The sequence below is a fragment of the Elephantulus edwardii genome, unplaced genomic scaffold (assembly GCF_000299155.1).
Source record: "Elephantulus edwardii isolate Elephantulus edwardi_28Jun2011 unplaced genomic scaffold, EleEdw1.0 scaffold00212, whole genome shotgun sequence".
Classification (NCBI taxonomy): Eukaryota; Metazoa; Chordata; class Mammalia; order Macroscelidea; family Macroscelididae; genus Elephantulus; species Elephantulus edwardii.
This window is the reverse complement of record NW_006399962.1, coordinates 3739425-3757635: the sequence shown is the minus strand read 5'-3', so window position 1 is coordinate 3757635 and position 18211 is coordinate 3739425. Positions and strand designations below refer to the sequence as shown.

At 40.2% G+C, this 18211-nt stretch overlaps 1 protein-coding gene across 3 annotated transcripts in view; it reads left to right on the top strand.

Moving 5' to 3' along the window:
• RBMS2 (RNA binding motif, single stranded interacting protein 2) overlaps positions 1-18211 on the top strand; it is a 96295-nt gene that overhangs the window by 25956 nt on the left and 52128 nt on the right. For 2 of the 3 annotated variants that reach the window (XM_006897615.1, XM_006897616.1), the window contains exon 1: positions 16805-16947. In XM_006897615.1, coding sequence (XP_006897677.1) covers positions 16805-16947 — 143 coding nt within the window. Of the gene's footprint in view, positions 1-16780; positions 16948-18211 lie in introns of those variants that run through there. The other variant, XM_006897614.1, reaches the window with a different exon arrangement.

The following is an 18211-nucleotide window of genomic DNA, read 5'->3' as shown; positions in this document are numbered from 1 at the left end:
TGGAGCCAAGCAAACTAAAGCTGTGTACAATCTCAATCTTTTTACCATCCATCCTGATGTTGCCAATTGGTCCAGTGGTGAGAATCTTTGTCTTCTTGACATTGAGCCTCAATCCATATTGTAGGCTGCAGTCCTTTACTTATATATGATATTAATTAAATATATTGTTTGATAACTTTTACATTCTGTTGTGTCAGTTTTTTTTTAAATGAGCACAAATATAAATCTCTTCCAAGTTCTTGACATACATGAGTGGTCATTTCTAGGGCTGCATCTGTTCGTTGGAACACCTCAATTGATATTCTTTCAGATCCTGGAGCCTTATTTTTTGTCAATTCCTTCAATATAGTGTCGACTTCTGCTTGATCATATACCTCCTAAAATTATTTTACTGAGCATCTCATGGACTGTCAAGAGAACAAACAGATGGATCTTGGAGAAAGTGAAACCGGAGTGTTCCATGGAAACAAAAATGGTAAACCTTTATTTCATACACTTAGGACACATTGTTAGAAGGGACCATTCCTGGGAGAAGGTCATCATGCTTGGAAAGATGGAGGGTCAGCGTAAGAGAGGAGGACCTTCATCAAGATGGATTGCCACCGTGACTGTAGCAGTGGGCTAAGTGTGTTGGAGATGATGAGGATGGCACGGGATAGGGCAGTTTCAGATCTGCTGTTTATAGGGTCACTATGACTCACAGTTGACTTGATGGCACGTAACAGCAACAACGAACATTGACCATTTTGGGGGGGGGTACAGTGATTCGTTTATTCTTTTCATCTTCTATTGATGTGTCCCTCATCATTCACTATTTTGCCCGTGGACTCTTTCAGCGTTGCAACGTTAGACTTGAATTTGTTCTTCAGTTCTTTCAACTTGAAAAATTCTGAATGTGAACCTCTCCTTGTTTTCTCAGTCTTTGTTGTTATGGTTTGTACTGTCGACTCTGAACCAACTCATAGCTGATCCTTTTGAAAGTTTTCAGAGCCAATAAATTGATCTTAGGTGCTTTTCAGCTTATTGCTCTGGTTATTTGCCAGAGATGCTTGTCAGAGTATGGAGTGCCTCTTACTTGATTCTGTTTAGCCAAAAAAAAAAAAAGAATTTCAAAGTCCTAGCCTCCAAGGAGAAAGACATTTAGTTTCACCATCTCCAAGACAGACCTGTTTGTATTCTTGGTGGTTCGTGGTATGTTCAAGACTCTTCTCCAGCAGCACCACAATTAAAAGACATCAGTTCTTATTCTGTCATCCTTAGTCATTGTTCAGCTCTCTGATGCATAGCAAGTAATTGCAAAGGCCATGGCCTGGATCAGGTGTGCCTTTGTCTCTAGACTGACATTATTGCTTCGCAGTTCTCTGGAGAGGTCCCTGATGGCAGATTTTCCCAGTGCGATTTGTCTTTTGATTTCCTGACTGCTGGTGCCAAGAGTGTTGATTGCGGAGCCATGTAATTGTTAACAACCAGAATTTCTTCTCCACCCATCATGGTACTGCCAGTTGGCCCAGGAATGAGAATCTTTATCTTCTTCACGTTGAACCTCAATCCATACTGAAAACTACGGTCCTTGATCTTCTACAGCAAGCACATTGTGGCACTAGAGACATTATCACCAATGTCAGATGGATCTTGGTAGAAAGTAAAGAGTACCAGAGGACTGTCTATCTGTGTTTCATTGACTATACAAAGGCATTTGACTGTGTGTATCACAATAAATTGTGGCTAACCTTGAGGAGAATGGGAATCTCAGAACACTTGATTGTGCTCATGCAAAACCTATACTTGGACCAGGTGGCAGTCCTTAGAATGGAGCAAAGAAGCACTGCATGGTTCAAAATCAGGAAATTAGTGTGTCTGGGATGCGTCCATCCTGTCTCCATACCTTTTCAGCAGAACAGATCATTCGGGAGACAGGGCTTTACGAGGAAAAATGTGGCATCAGGATTAGGGGAAGACTCATCAATAACCTAGGTTATGCAGATGACACAGCCTTGCTTGGTGAAGCTGAAAAATTTTGGTTTAGGATTTTAAAATGTCAGTTTTATACTGGAGACCTAGCTGGCGTAATGCATAGTTGGCACGCCAGTAATCTTAGAGGCCACCTGACTGTTGTTATTTCTTCCCATTTTCATTCTCACTGCCTTTGAGTCAGTTCTGACCCAAGGATGTAAATTGCAACAGGAGGGTACTGCCCCTTACTCTTCCTTAGAGCTGTTTGCTTGGTTGCTTGGTTGGTCTTTGGGTTAGCAGCATAACTGTATGGGTTATGCAGCTAAACTCTGTTGTTGGCAATTGTTGTCAATACAGTTAACAAAGCCATATGTGTAGAGAACTGCTTCATAAGGTTTGCAAGGCTTTTGGAAGTAGACAATTATACTTGTCTTCTGAGGTGTCTCTGTTGCTGTTATTTGTGCTGTCCACTTGGAACCAACTCATAGCTGACCCTCCACTGCATTTTCAGAGGCAGTAAATCCACTAGAGGAGATTGTCCCTCTTTCTCTAGTGGAGCAGTTGGTGGATTCGAACTGCGTGCCTTTGGGTTGCAGCACAGCTTCACACCTCTAGTCCAGCATAGCTCCCTGAGGTGTCTCTGGGTGGATTCCAAATGCCAACCTTTTGGCTAATACTCAAAATGCTTAACAGTACCACTCCATTTTTGTTATTGTATGCCGTCAAGTCAGAACTGACCCATAGCTGACTGACCCTCCAGAGGTTTTTCAGAGGCAGTGAATCACATGAGAGGAGACTGCCCATTCTTCTCTTGCAGGGCAGCTGATGGGTTTGAACTTTGTGCCTTTAGGATTGCAGTATAGCTTCTTGCCACTCGGCCATCAGAGCTACAATCTATACCCCTCAAGGAGGCTACCATAGTGGAAAGAGACATGAAGGAGGTTGGATAAGGAGCTGGATATAGTGAGCTATAGTGGATATAGCTGGATATACTTGAGCTAAAAGGATATAAAATTAAATCTGTCTGCTCAGCAAATTGAGAAGCTGGACTATGTGACGAAGAATGTGACATCAAGTAGAGGCAGACTCATCAGCAACCTGCATTGTGCAAATGACACAACCCTGCTTGCAGAAAGTGACGAAAACTTGAAGTCCTTACCAAAGAAAATCAAAGACTTGAGCTTTCAATATGTTCAACATCAAGGAAAATCCTCATCACTGGACCATCATGATAGTTGGAGAAAAAATTGAGGTTGTCAATGATTTCATTTTATCTGAAACCACAGTCAACAGTTCTTGGAAAAAAGACATAATGCTGCAATTTTGGGAAGAGACATAATGCTGGGAAAGGTAAAGGGTCAAAGAAGGAGAGAGAGGACCCTTACATGAATCAGCACAGTGTCAGTAACAATGGGCCCAGCATACTGGAGATTGAAATTGGTACAGGACAGGGCAAGGCTCATACCTGTTGTTCATAGGATCGCTATGAATCATAGTGTATTTGATGGCACCTAAAAATGACAGCGAGTCTATCGCAACGTGTAGTAATCCTCCATAGGTTTCTGAGGCTGTAAATCTCTATGAGAGGAGACTGCCCGTGTTTCTTCTTCAGAATGAGTGGTGAATTTGAAACTTTCAGTTAGCTGCCTGCCTTATGCACTACACCACAAGGGAAACAGAAAATGTTGAAAGTCAGCTTTTAATTACAGCCAGGAAAAGCCAGTGGGGAAGTTCTATCCAGTCACATTGAATCTCTTTGAGTTGTAATCAGCTCACTAAGGGCACACCACAAAAACAACTGAGTGGGCAAATGTGTTGTGTGGGTTTGGGCCTCAGAATCTGCATATTCCAGAGGTCCTTTTCTTGTTCTTATTTATTTCTAAAATAGCTCCTTTTTATGGTTATGCACAAGAGTCTTGTAGGGAGACACTCTTTCTTGCTCTGATAATGACTTAATGTCCTTCTTAATTTGCTAGTGCTGCTATAACAGAAGTGTCACAAATGACTGGTAATAATGAGCAAGAATTGATTTTCCCACAGTTTGGGAGGCTGGAAGTCTGAATTCAGATTACTGGCTTAAGGGGAAGACTCTTGTCAGCTCAAGGTTCTCGTCTTAATTGAGCATCAGTTTCCTGGTTCCTTGGCGATCTATCTCTTTGTGGCATGTTCATCTGTGCTTTCTTGCTTCTGTGCCTAAACTGCCTCTATATTTCAAGTGGTTGGTGTAAAATATATTCTATAGTGTTACTGCCTCATTGACATAACAAAAACAACCTTATTCTCAAATGGGATTGTGTTCACAGGTATAGTAATAATTTATAATTATTGCTTGTTTGTTTCAATGTATTAGTTGTTTTATAAACTAAGAGTAATTGTTCTTAATCTACATAGTCATGTTTCATAGTTCAGAAACAAAGGTCAGTGAAGATGTTCTTGGAACTCAATCCATAGACAATTTTTATTTAAAATTATCCCAAAAATCAATTTACACTCTGAAAGATGCTAGCTTTTCCCATCTCCTCGTAATCCATTTTGGTCTCATAATTTTTTTTAGAAATCTACAAATGTTCTCTTTCAGTCACTGCAAATTTGTAGAGATCTGTGACTTCTCAGACACTTGAGTGGAAGGCCTCACATCTGAGGCTTTGCCAAAACCTTGCCCTGTCCTGTACCAATTTCACAATCTCCAATATGCTGGGCCCATTGTTACTGACACTGTGCTGATTCATGTAAGGGTCCTCTCTCTCCTTCTTTGACCCTTTACCTTTCCCAGCATTATGTCTCTTCCCAAAATTGCAGCATTATGTCTTTTTTCCAAGAACTGGCCCCTTCTGACAACATGCCTAAAGCACGTGAGAGAAGTTTCACCATCCTTGTCTCTAAGGAACACCTTGGTTGCACTTCCTCAAGACAGACGTGTTTGCTCTTTTGACAGTCTATGTGATATGCAGCACTCTTCTCCAACACTGTCATTCAAAGGCACCAATTTCTCTGTCATCTTTATTCATTGTCTATCTTTCAAATGCATAGGAAGCAAATGAAAATGCCATGGCTTAATCAGGTACACGTTAGTGTCTAAACTGACATTGTTGCTTATTAGCACTTTGGAGAAGTCCTTGACAACAGATTTTCCCAGCATAATATGTCTTGATTTCCTGATTGCATCGATGTTGACCGTGGTTTCAGGTAAAATGAAATCATTGACAACCTCTCAGCTCTTTCTCCTGAGAAATTGCTCAGTGAGTTCAAACTGCCAGTCTTTCAGTTGCTTAGCATTTGCACCACCAGGGCTCCTTGGTTTGAGGACAAGAATCTAGTATAAGAATATGTGAGAGGACACCAGTGTGAGAAGGATTTTGATGTTTCCAAGAACTGCTTAGAGTGACACAGCCACATGTTAAAGCAGGAGGAAGACCAAGAGAAATTGGATCAATGAGATAATGAATGTGCTTACCATGGTGTTGGCATAGTTGGCATTGTTGTTAGGTGCTGTGACGTTATATATGACTCACAGCAAACCTATGAACATAGATCCAAACCTGTCCTATCCTGTCCACCCTCATCATTTCTGACTTACTTGAATCCATTGCAGCAAGACACTCTGCCAATTCATCTGGTTGAAGGTCTTCCTCTCTTTCACAGACCTTCCACTTTTCCAAGCATGATGTCCCTCTCCTAGGAATAGCCCCTTGTAGCAATATGCCCAAAGTGTATGAGGTAAAGCTTTGCCATCTTTGCCTCCTAGGAACACTCTGGCTGCACTCTTTCCAAGACTACCTGTTGATTCTTTTGGCAGCCCCATGAGTTGAGCATAGAGCAAGTGCCATATATCAACCATTTCTTTTGCCATAAGGAATCTTGCTCAGAGTGAAAAGCAAAATTCTTCTTTTGCAGAATGTGGAGAATTCACCTACTTGGAGCTGTCATGTGTCTGCAGAGGCTTAAAGTCTCCATGAGGAGCTCTTCAGGATTCAGAACTTTAGAGAGATGTTTTTGTGGAAAACACATGAAGGGATTTGAGTCTATGGGACATCTCTTATCCCTCTGACCCCTTTAGAATATTATTTGCGGCTAGATTATTTATAATTCTTTCTTTTTGCTCTTTCATTATTCAAGACTGAGACCTTCAAGAAGTAATATTAAAGCGACAAATTCCCTAAAGCTTAGTGGGATAATGTTTATAGGATGGACAGAGAATTATGCTCTGATACCGTATAAGAACCCCTGGGGATGATAAATTTTGGCTGTTTAGCCCCAAACACATCACTTACAATCACCTCTCATACGAAACATTATGTGTCTTCTAAATTTTAGTCAGCTGCTGAGTACCAACACTGTAAGGCTTATGGTTAAAATTTCGTGTTACTGCTACATATCCTGGCCCTTCTGAACTAAATTCAGCCCCAAAATAGAAGGAAGACAGAAAAGAGTTGAAACTTCTCTCCCTGTGAATAGTGAATGAACAGCACCAAGTATTCAGTAGATTTTTTTTTTAAATCAGGGAATATTTATTGAATGCCTGCTATGGACTAGTTACTATGGGTACAGAGATGAGCAAATCAGACTATTTTCTGCCTTCATGGGACTTAATGTTAGCTATTCTTTGGGAAGGGACATCATGCTTGGAAAGGTAAAAGGTCCTCAAAAGATAGGACTACCCTTAGGTGTGTCAGAGACAGTGAGACTGGCTCAGAATAGGGCATAGTTCAGAGCTGTCGTGCAGAGTATCGCTTTGAGTCACAGGTGGCTTGATGGCACGTAACAACAACAACAATGAGAGGAATGTCAGTGACTGCAGCAGGGGGCTCAAATTTGTCAGAGATGATGAAGATGTCATCGGATATGACAGGGTTCAGCTCTGTTCCTCATAGGGTCAGCAAAAACACTGATTTTTTTGATCACTTCTGATCAGACAGATTAATCCTTCAAGCCTTTTGTTTGGGAGTCAGCCACTAACTACTCAAACCTTCACTCCTCCTCCATGTGGATATAGAGATACACTTTACTTATTTATCAGTTTGAATTTAGAGATATATACTTTATGGGGCTTTCTTGTTAAAAGGGAACTCTGCTGTCAAGGACCTCTTCAGAGTGCCAAAGAGCAATCAGTGATGTCAGTTTAAAGACCAAGTTGTGCCTGATCCAAGTCATGATATTTTCAATTATTTCCTATTATCTGAATGTTGGACAGTGAATAAGGATGACAGAAGAAGAATCGATATCTTTGAGTTGTGATATTAGAGAAGAATATGGAAGTATCCCATGGACTGCCAAAAGAACAAGCACATTTTTCTTCGAGAAATTGCAAACATCTTGTTCCTTAGAGGCAAGGGTGGTGAAACTTCAGCTCACATACTTTAGGCGTGCTGTCAGAGGAGCCAGTCCTTAGGAAAGGACATCATGCTGAGAAAGGAGGAGAGTCAGAGAAAAGAGAGGAAGACTCCCAACGGGATGGATTGACCCAGTGAATATAGCAGTGGGCTAAAGCGTATCAGATCTGAGGACGGCCCAGGATAGGCGAAGGGTCACATCTGTAGCTTATAGTGTCACTGTGTAGAGCCTCACTGGTGCTTCAGAACCACCAGCAGTTTCAAGATTAGGAACGAGTTTTATTATGTTGACATGTATGATTTCTGCTGTGTTGCCATTTGTGCTTATGATGCAAAATGCATTGACTAAAATGGCTTATTTTTAGTTTGAGTCAAGGTAGAAGCCAAGTTGTACATACAGTAGTTAGTTTAAAGAAGTGTAATGCCAGTGTCATTTAAGAATGTAATTGATGAAGAAGTAAAACTTATTAAGTCTTGAAGGAAAATAAATTAGCACAGTCAACAACAAAAGAAATTAACAATCTCTTCCTGTGTAATATACAGCCTCAGAAACCCAATGGAGTCAATTATGTGCCCTTTTAGACTCAAAATGAATTTGAGTTCTTATTAAAGAATTATGTCTTCCACAGCTGAGTCAACATAAAGAGGCAACACAGATGTCGAGCACCAGAGGAACCAGGGCGTTTCTTATTCTTTCCTCTTCCAGAATATGAGGCCCTTGGGCCCTCATACGCATTATTGTTTTCTCTCATGTACTTATAGGAAAATAGAGATTATCAGTTGACAGAGTCTGTCTTTCAAAATAGTTTCTTTTGAGAAGTCAGATAAGTTGTACTGATAGGCTTGCTTAAATTTTTTTTGTCTTAGACTTTTTATTTTTATTTTTTAAAAGGTTATTATTTTAACTGATGGATGCAGATCCACTTTTGATGTTGTTGAAGACAGCCACACCCATGATCTACTCATGGTCTTCAAAAGCAGTTAACTGTCCTTCCAGGATCTTTGCCAACTTTATCATCTTTTAAGTACACACTGTATTTAAAATTTCTGAATTCCTTATCTGATATTAGCATAGAAGAGCCCCAGACTAAGCCATCTGCCTGAATATTTCCAATGCACTCTTCTAATTTTGCCCTATCAGTATCATCATCCCAAGATTTCACATCTAGTAAGATTGAAGACTTGACAGCAAATGCAGGGTTTTTTGCTTTCTTTGGCTCCTATTGTGCAAGACATTCTTCTCTTAGTTTCATTGCTTCTTCACTTTCCTCCTCCTCCTCAGATCCAAAATATTGAATGTCAACCTCATCTGTACTGGCTGTGGCTCCACTTCTTATGTTGTGTTCAACATGAGCAGGGCTTTCTTCACTCCTGGTAGGCTGGCCTTTTCCTTCTCAGAAGACTTGATGTGATTACACCAACGTAGAACATGACACAGGTTGGTGGTGGTGGTGGTGGGGGCTCTGGAAATGGCTTCAAACACCACTACATCTGCTTGCAATGGTGCATACCCTTTGATGCTGCTCTTGTCAGCCAGGTAACCTTTGAGGACCTGGCGACTGATGGTCTTGAAGTCTCCGAAACCCATGATGTCAGCTGTATCTGGAGCTCAGCGGCAGTGGAAAACAAGATGTGGGGAGGTAGTCGCCCTAAACACTCAAGGGGGGGGGCAATGTCTTAGAATTATTTTCCCACCATTCTCATTGGTGCTAAACCTATGTAGTAACTTAAGAAGGTGCTTGGAAAGAACTCTTTTTTTTAAAAAAAAAAACAACTTTCTGAAATGCTTCAGATTTTTCTTTTTTTTTTTTTAAGAAAATTTTTATTTTATACTAGTTTACTTACAAAATTCATATCCATTGTTTTTCACACCGCTTCTTTCCCGTTTTACCCATTCCTCCCTCCACCCATCAAAAAAGCACCCTGCCCGTCCTCACCCCTCTGCTCCCCCCTTCCCCCCTTGGATCCTTATACAAATTCTACAATAATTGACTCATATCTTTTTAAAATTTTCTTTTTCCGTTTTGTAGGAGCCTTTCCAACTTTTCAGCAATTTATTAAGTCACATTTCATTATTGATTAAGCTAAGGCCTTGGTATTAAAGCCAAGGTTATAACTATGATAGCAAATAATACTTCATTTCAAATTACTTTATTCCACCAAAACTCTTATAGTCTTGTACAACTCTTAGACAACCCTGGGATTATTGGTACTTTGCATTTAGAAGTATTCTCGGGGAGCTCTGGTGGCCTAGTGGCAAGAAGCTGCATTGCAATCCCAGAGGCTCATGGTTCGAATCCACCAGATGCTTTGCCGGGAAAGGAGGGACAATCTCCTCCTGTACCAGTCAGATCTGATCTGATGGTACACAGACACACACACATACACACAAAATAATAATAAAATTTGGAAAAAAAAAGGAAGTATTCTCTGGGGGAAAGGGAGACACGAGTTGGTAGGTTTGGGCAGGAAGCAGGCCTCGACCTGCCGGTTTTTTGCCCCTTAGCCCCCACAAAAAAATAGAAATAAAAGAAGTATTCTCTGATATTGAGAAAGGGGATAGATAAACTTAGTTGAGGCAAGTGGTCTCCTCAATTGCCGGTTTGGTCCATGGTAAGCTACTCCTCTATTATGTACTGTTGAGTTGGAACCGACTTATAGCTGACCTTCCAGTGAGTTTTCAGTAGTAAATTACATGGAAGGAGATTGCCCATCTTCTCCCATGGAACAGCTGGTGGATTCAAACCACGTACCTTTGAGGACTTAAGGGCAGCTTTCCGCTAGGCCACCAGAGCACCCTCATTCACTCACCTCTGCCACTTCCTATGCATCTGAGAGCTGGGCAGTGAATAAAAATGACAGAAGAAGAATTGGTGCCTGTGAGTTGTGATGTTGGGAAGAGTACTGAGTATCCCACGAACTGCCAAGAGAACAATCAGACAGGCCTTGGAGGCAAAAATGACAAAGCTTTGCCTCTCATACTTTGAGCATATTTTTAGGAACGGTTATTCTTAGAGAGGGACATCATGCTTGCAAAGGTGAATGGTCAGTGAAGGAGTAAAACCCTCACCTAGATAGACAGACACAGTGACTGCTCAATGTGCTAGAGTATGTCAGAGATGGTGTGGATGGCACAGAAGAGGACTCAGATCTGTTGTTTATAAGGTTGCTATGAGTTGTACTTCACTCGATGGCAACTAATAACGACAATCTACTCCTAGAGGTGTTTTTATTATTGGTGATGTGGGCATTGACATTATCATCAGCATCACCTCCAGGCCTACAGTCTCATATTCAGAAGCAACTTAGTGTCTTTGCAGAAAATTCAGATCTGTTCCTTAGAGTTGAGAAAAGTTGTATCTATTATATGAACAATTCCAGCCATGATCTTATTATTCTTAACTTACAAATCATTACTAGAACATAAATCATAATCTTCTTTCCTCTTTTTTAAAAACCAGATCATGGAATTGTGATAGTAATGATATTAGAATGACAGTAGAATTGACAGTAATAAACCATTAGTGTTTATTGTTTAACAACTATATAGTAATTTAGGGGAGCTCTGGTGGCCTAGTAGCAAGATGCTCAGCTGCGAAGGCACACAATTAGAGGCCACCAGCTGCTCTATGGGAGAAGGATGGGCAATCTCCTCCTCAGCAATTAACTATCTCTGAAAACCCACTGGAGGGTTAGCTATGGGTCAGCTCCAACACTATGGTACACAACAACAAGAACATATAGTAATTTAAGGTATAGTATTTTAATGGTAAACAGAGACCCTAAACCAGATGGACTGACATAGTTACTACTGAAATGGGTTTGAGTATGTCTGAAATAATGAGGATGGCACAAGATAGGACAGGATTCAGATCTGTTGTTCATAGGGTTGCTACGAGTTGTACTCAACTTAATGGTACCTAATAACAACAGCAACATTTTAATGATATAGCTTCTGTTTAAAAACAATATTATCCGATACAGTACAGAAATTGTCAGATAATATTATTAATATTATGTGCATGTAAAATTTTACTGAAGATTGTACAAAAACAGCTGGAACAGTACAGCAGCAGGGGACTTACAGAATTTCAAGTTGAGTTAAAAAGAGGGACATCTGGGGGAGCTCTGGTGGCTTAGTGGCAAGGAGCTGCAACTACAATCCCAGAGGCGCATCGTTTGAATCCACCAGGTGCTCTGCCGGGGAAGGAGGGACAATAATCTCCTCCTGTACCAGTCAGATCTGATTTGACGGTACACTCACACAAAAATAATAAAAAAAAAAAAAGAGAAAAAAAAGAGGGACATCTGGCAACTAACACAAAGGGTCCTGGTCGCCTAGCAACAACTCTAGGGGCGCCATGGAGCCCAGCCTGCACAGGGAATAGGGGGTCAGGGAATATTTAGAAAAACATAAAATTATGGAATTGCTGAACCTGCTCACAGCACACTTCTCTTACTGGCCGGAAAACCCAAGAGAATATTTAATAAATATATTGATAAGATGGAGACTAGCCCAATTAACAGGTGGGCCTCTTCATTTCTTTATGGATAAAACCAACATTGTGGCTATGTTTGAGATGATAGTCTCCGCAAACAGTGGCGCCATATTATTTTCACAGTATAAAGAAGCCCTAAAAACTCTGGGTCTCTATAATGCAAATGAAGATTTAAAAGATGATGGACATGAAATAACCTTGGAAAAACTCAAGGAAGAAATGAAAAGGAGGTGTAAAGATGGATGGCAAGCGTTTAAATAACACCTAAGAGTCCAAGATAATAAATGATTCTGTAGGGGGCAAAAAAGGACATCATTGCTGATGTCTGTTGGATCTTGCCTGAAAGGGGAGACTACCAGAAAGATGTTTACTTGTATTTTATTGACTATACAAAAGCATTTGACTGCATGAATCTTAACAAATTATGGCTAATGTTGAGAGGGATGGGAATCCAAGAATTTAATTGTGCTCCTGCAAAACCTATGTATAGACCAAGAAGCAGTTGTCCAAACAGAACATGAAAACACTGCATGGTTTAAAATAAAGAAACGTGTACATCAAGGTTGTATCCATTCTCAATACCTTTTCAGTATGTCTGCTAAGCAAATCGTTTAAGAAGTTGGGCTTTATGAAGAAGAATATGACATTGGAATCAAATAAATACTGATTAACAACTTGCTTTATGCAGATTACACAACCTTGTTTGTAGAAAGTGAAGAATACTTGAAGCATCTACAGGAGAAGATCAAAGACTACAGACTGTAATATGGATTGCACCTCAACATCAAGGAAGCACAAATCTTCATCATTGGATCAATATGCAGTATCATGATGTATGGAGAAAAGATTGAAGTTGTCAATGACTTCATTTTGCTTGGATCCACAATCAACAGCCATGGTAGCTGTAGTCAAGAAATCAAAAGATGTGTTGCATCTTTCTTGGGGAAGTCAAAAGATGCAACACATCTTGGGGAAATCTGCTTTCAGTGACTTTTCCTGTGTGCCAAAGAGCAAAGATACTCTTTAAATTTAAAATCAAATTAAGGTTTAAATTAAGGTGCACCTGATCCAAGCCAAGTTCTTTTCAATTGCTTCCTAATCCTTAAGCATCTGAAAGTTGGACAATGACTAAAGACAAAAGAAGAATTGATGTCTTTGAATTGTGGTGTTGGGTAAGAGTATTCATTTCCCATTGACTTACAAAAGAACAGACAGATCTGTCTTGGAGGAAGTACAACTAAAATGTTCCTTAGAGTCAAAGATAGTGAAACTTTGTCTCACATACTTTAGATTTCTTATCAGGAGGGACTAGGCCTTGGAAAAAGACATCATGATGGGAAAAGTAGAGGGTCACAAGAGAGGATGACCCTCAAAGAGATGAGTTGACATAGTGACTATAACAGTGGGCTTGAGCATGTTGGAGATTGTGAAAATGGCACAGGATATGGCAAAATTCTGATCAGTCATTCATAAGGTTGCTATGAGTCCTTATTTTGGTATGTTGTTGTCGTTGTTAGGTGCCTTCAAGTTGAGTATGACTCAGTGACCCTATGAACAACTGATCTGAACTCTGTCTTATCCTGTGCCATCTTCACACTTCCTGACACATTAGAGACTATTGTGGCAGTCACTGTGTCAGTTCACTTGGTTAAAGGTCTTCCTGTCCTTCACGAGCCCTCCTGCTTCCTGAGCATCATGTCCCTTTCCAGGGAATAAATAACTTCTCCTAACAGCATGGCCGAAGTATGTGAAGTGAAGCTATATCATCTTTGCCTCCAAAGAGCACTCTGGCTGTACATTCTCCAAGATATACTTGTTTGTTCTTTTGGCCATCCATGGGATGTTTAGTACTCTTTTCCAATACCAGCTCAAAGGCATCAATTCTTCTTCTGTCATTTGGTGTAGTATTTACTATTTATAACAATTCAGTAGAAATATTCATTGATAGAATGGCATGATTTCTATTTACTGCCATTTGTAGCACTAGCAGTATGACCTGAATTTGGTTTATTTACCTTTGAAAATAAGAATATTGCCATGCTTGCGCTATGTATTGCACTACACTTGATTACATCTGATCTCCCCCACCTTTATAAACCAAAACATACTCAACTCACTGCCATTAAGTTGCTTCTGACATACAGGGACCCGCCATCAGTTTTCAGAGGTAGTAAATCTTAACAGGAGGCAGACTACCAAGCTTTCTTCCACAGAGAGCAGATGGTGGATTTGAACCTCCATAGGGACATGCGGCCTTTTAGATGGCAGCACAACATGCTATGCCACTAGCTTCCTAGAGGAATAATAAATATACCTTGGATGCACAGTGTTCTATCTCAGAAATCTTAGCCTAAATACTGGCCAAAAGAGGGAGACAAGGATAAGAAATATAAGGGGTGTATTAAGAGTTGTTGTTGTTAAGTGCTGTCGAGTTACAGGCAACTCATAGTGACCCTATGAAGGAGAGTCCTCAACGCTTGTGTATCTTTCATCCTCTCTCCAGGTTCATAGGGTTTCCAGAGGCAAGCTATTACGAAAGTGGATGCCACTCCTTCCAAGTTTGTTTTAATTGGGGAGCTCCACCCCACTCTCTGTCCGCATTGGGTAGCCAATCATCAACGCATTTGACACATCCGTGTCACAGAGTTCAGCCTCACAGCAACCACAAGTGACCACAGTACAGCAACTTGTACACCAGGGCTATACAACCTAGAGGAAATGTTTGAACAAAAACAATTAAAGACAAGGCCTGAGGGCCGCAGATTAAAAGTCAGCCATCTTTGTCTTGGTATCATCGCTTTCTGTCCACTGGGCCAAGGGATCTCTATCTTTATGTTATTATTGTTAAGTGCCATCGAGTCGCAGGCTTGTTTTAATTGGGGAGCTCCAGCCCACATGTGTTAAGAGTTACTGTAGATAAAAGGATCAAGAGCTTTTGGACCATCTCTGTTATTGTGTACCATGAAGTCAGAACTGAGTCACAGCTGACCCTCCAGCAGATTTTCAGAGGCAGTTAATTAACACAAGAGTAAGTTGCCCATCTTTTTCCCACAGAGCAAATGAAGGATTCGAATTTTATACCTTTGGGTTGGCAGCACATCTCTTTAACTACTGAGCAACCAGAGCTCCATCTTAGAATGTCATATTGAATTTTCCTCTCTGCTAAGGAGTTAACTGTGTATATGCAAATGGGTACCCATTTCTGTTTGTATAGAATAATAAACATGGAAATACTTGCACATATTTCAGCCTGGGAAAAAGTTTTTATTTGAAGTTTGCAGTGGGCTCAAGTATATCATAGATTATGAGGATGGCACAGAGTAGGGCAGGGTTCAGTTCTGTTCATAGGATCACTATGAGTCGTATGTGACTCGACAGTACCTAACAACAGCAACCAAAGTCAAAAGCATGAACTCTGAAAGGCACATTGACATTTTGGGGGAAGATGTCCCCCTTTTGATACTCGTATTTCTCTTCTTACTCTGATACCACCCTAGTTCTTCACCCAAAGATATAACATTGTTTTTATGTACCATAAGGTCATAGCAGCCTTATGTACAATAGCTCTGAACTCTGCTCTGTCCTGAGCCAGTCTCACTGTCTCTGACACACCTGCCCCTATTACCCCAGTCACTGAGTCAATCCATCTCATCCAGAGTCTTCCTCTCCAGCTGTGTCCCTCTGCCCTTCCAAGCATGATATCCTCCAGGGACTTTTCCTTCCCAGCCACATGCTTAAAGTATGTGAGACAGAGCTTACTAAAAACCCCAAAAACCAGAACTAAAACTAACTCATTAGAGGCAAGTAATACCAACAAGGTTTCTTCTACAAAATATTTTAAGCTAAGGGGAGGATTGGAAATTGAGTGTGATGTAGGAAAGTACACTGTATTATAGATAATTATGCAAATATGTACGCGTACTGGAAACCAAAAATGTAAACACTAAAATCCTGACTTGAGTATCTCAGAAAACTCATTGCAGTCAAGTTGGGATCAACTCCTAGCTGACCCTTCAGTGGGTCTTAGGAAGTTGTAAATCGCATAGGAGGAGATTACCCATCTTTCTGCCACAGAGTAACTGGTGGGTTCAAACTGCCAGGTGGGCACATCCTTTAGTTAGCAGGTCAACTTCCTGCAGTCTTCACTCCAAGAGCTTCCTGATTGGAGCATACAATATGCTGGGAAGAGATAGATACATATTCCAGCCAACCTGGTATTTTATCTCCAATAGAAGGAACAAAAAAACGTTGTTACAGAAGTTGGGTGCCTGTCTTGGTATCAGTTACAAAACATTAAGAGACATTTTGCCTCAAACCAGGGATTTCCTTGAGCATAATAGTCTACTATTTGTTCATTTATATGTTGTAATATCACAAATAACTTTTGGCCTGCACTTCCTTTAAGTTGGTGAAAGATTTCATTTTTACTACCTGGCATACTCTTTTTATTTAAGTTTACAGTAATTTTCAAGCCCCTGCAGGTATTTTGTAGTTCTCATAGTCTATTGTTTTGTTAGTTGTCTATTAAAATTAATTTCTTCTTCATGGTTGTTATTTTTATCAAAATATTTCCTCTTCATCATTCTCGAATGGAATTTAGATTTCATTCGTCTCAACTCATTACAGTTTACTTAAGAGATAGGCAGTAATACTGTTCTGTACCATTCTTTATTAAGAATACATTTTATTTTATTATGATTTATTTTATTTATATTACATTATCGTTATATTTATTTTATTATATTATGACTCTTTTTCAAAACTTTGAACAAGCTTTTTCACCTTTTATTATTTCCATAAGATAGGTAAGATAGTTACGTGTTCTCATTTTATGGCAGAGAAATTCCTTTATGTTTCCATCCTACCCGCTTTTCTCCTGTTACATGTATTGCTGTTCACATTTGGAATCATTCTTTCCAGGGGCCAGGATCTTTCTGCCTCTCCCAACATCTGTGTATATAATCCTTCTGATCCTCTGTTCTTCATGTCTCCCTGCAGCCGTATGTGTCACTGACTCAGCAGATGGCACCACCTAGTCCAAGCAACAGTAACCCTAGCAGCAGCAGTGGGAGTAATGGAAATGAACAGCTAAGCAAAACCAACCTGTACATCCGGGGATTGCAACCAGGCACTACTGATCAAGACCTCGTTAAACTGTGTCAGCCGTAAGTTAGAGTACTTGAGGGGAGGCTTCCAAGGCACGGGACAGCTGTAGTGACACTTGCTTTTTACCATTCCTCTGACTGAAATGCAGTAGGAGTTTCTTCTGTCACATAAAGAAAGTCTCCATACTACTAATATATAAAACCTTTTTTTGTGTTTCTCTGAAGGAAACCAGGATGGGGCTGATTATTGAAATCTAGTGTCTTGAGCTTTTTTCCCCATTATGCTTCAGAACTGGTGACTTTAATGGAAGCATCTCTTTCCTTACCACTGAATAGAAATGCTCCGTTATTGTTGTTGTTATTAGGTGCTGTTGAGGAGATTATGACTCATAGCAACCCTGTGAACAATAATAGATCAGAACGTTGCTCTATCCGGCACCATCACGATCTCTGCTATGTCATTGTAGCGTTCACTGTCCATCCATCTCCTTGAGGGGCTTCCTCTTTTTCTCTGACCCTCCAACTTTTGTAGCATGGTATCTTTTTTCAAGGACTAGCCCTTCCTAACAACACACTCAAAGTGTGTGAGACAGAGATTCATAATCCTTGTCTCTAAGAAGCACCCTGATTCTACTTCCTCCAAGAAAAATTTGTTTGTGCTTTTGGCAATTCATGGGATGTTCCATCCTGTTCTCCAATACCGCAGTTCAGAGGCATTGATTCTCCTTCAGGCATCTTTATTCATTGTCCAACTTTTAGATACATTGAAACCAACTGAAAATCCTGTAGCTTGGATCAGATTCCGTTTGTCTTTAAACTGTCATTCTTGCTCTTTAGCACTTTAAAGAAGTCCTCAAACGCTTAAATATGCTCAGAACTCAGGATAGTACTGGAGGTTCTGGTTTATTATTCATAGGATTGCTACTAGTCATAGTCAACTCGACAGCACCTTCCAACAACAAATGTTCAGTATTGCTACAGATGTTTCTGAGATGGCAAGGGGACCTGGCAACAAGGGTAGATGTGAGATTAGCCGGTTGAATTATACTCTCTGGAGAATTTCTGCTGCTAGAGTGATTCCTGTTGAATCAGAGGTGGCCTCAAATTGGTAGGTAAAAAAGAAGGGGAGATAAAGTAAATAAAAAGTGGAAGAAAGAGGCTAGGACTCTGAACTTCTGGCATCTTCAGACAAGATTTAAGTCATGAAGTGGATGGTAGAATTAGCCTAGTTAATTGGATTGTTGAAAAAGTTGCAAGAGTAAAGAAATACTCTATTCAGTTTCACTGGAGGGAAAAAAGTTTGTGTTTCTTTTTTTTTTTTTTT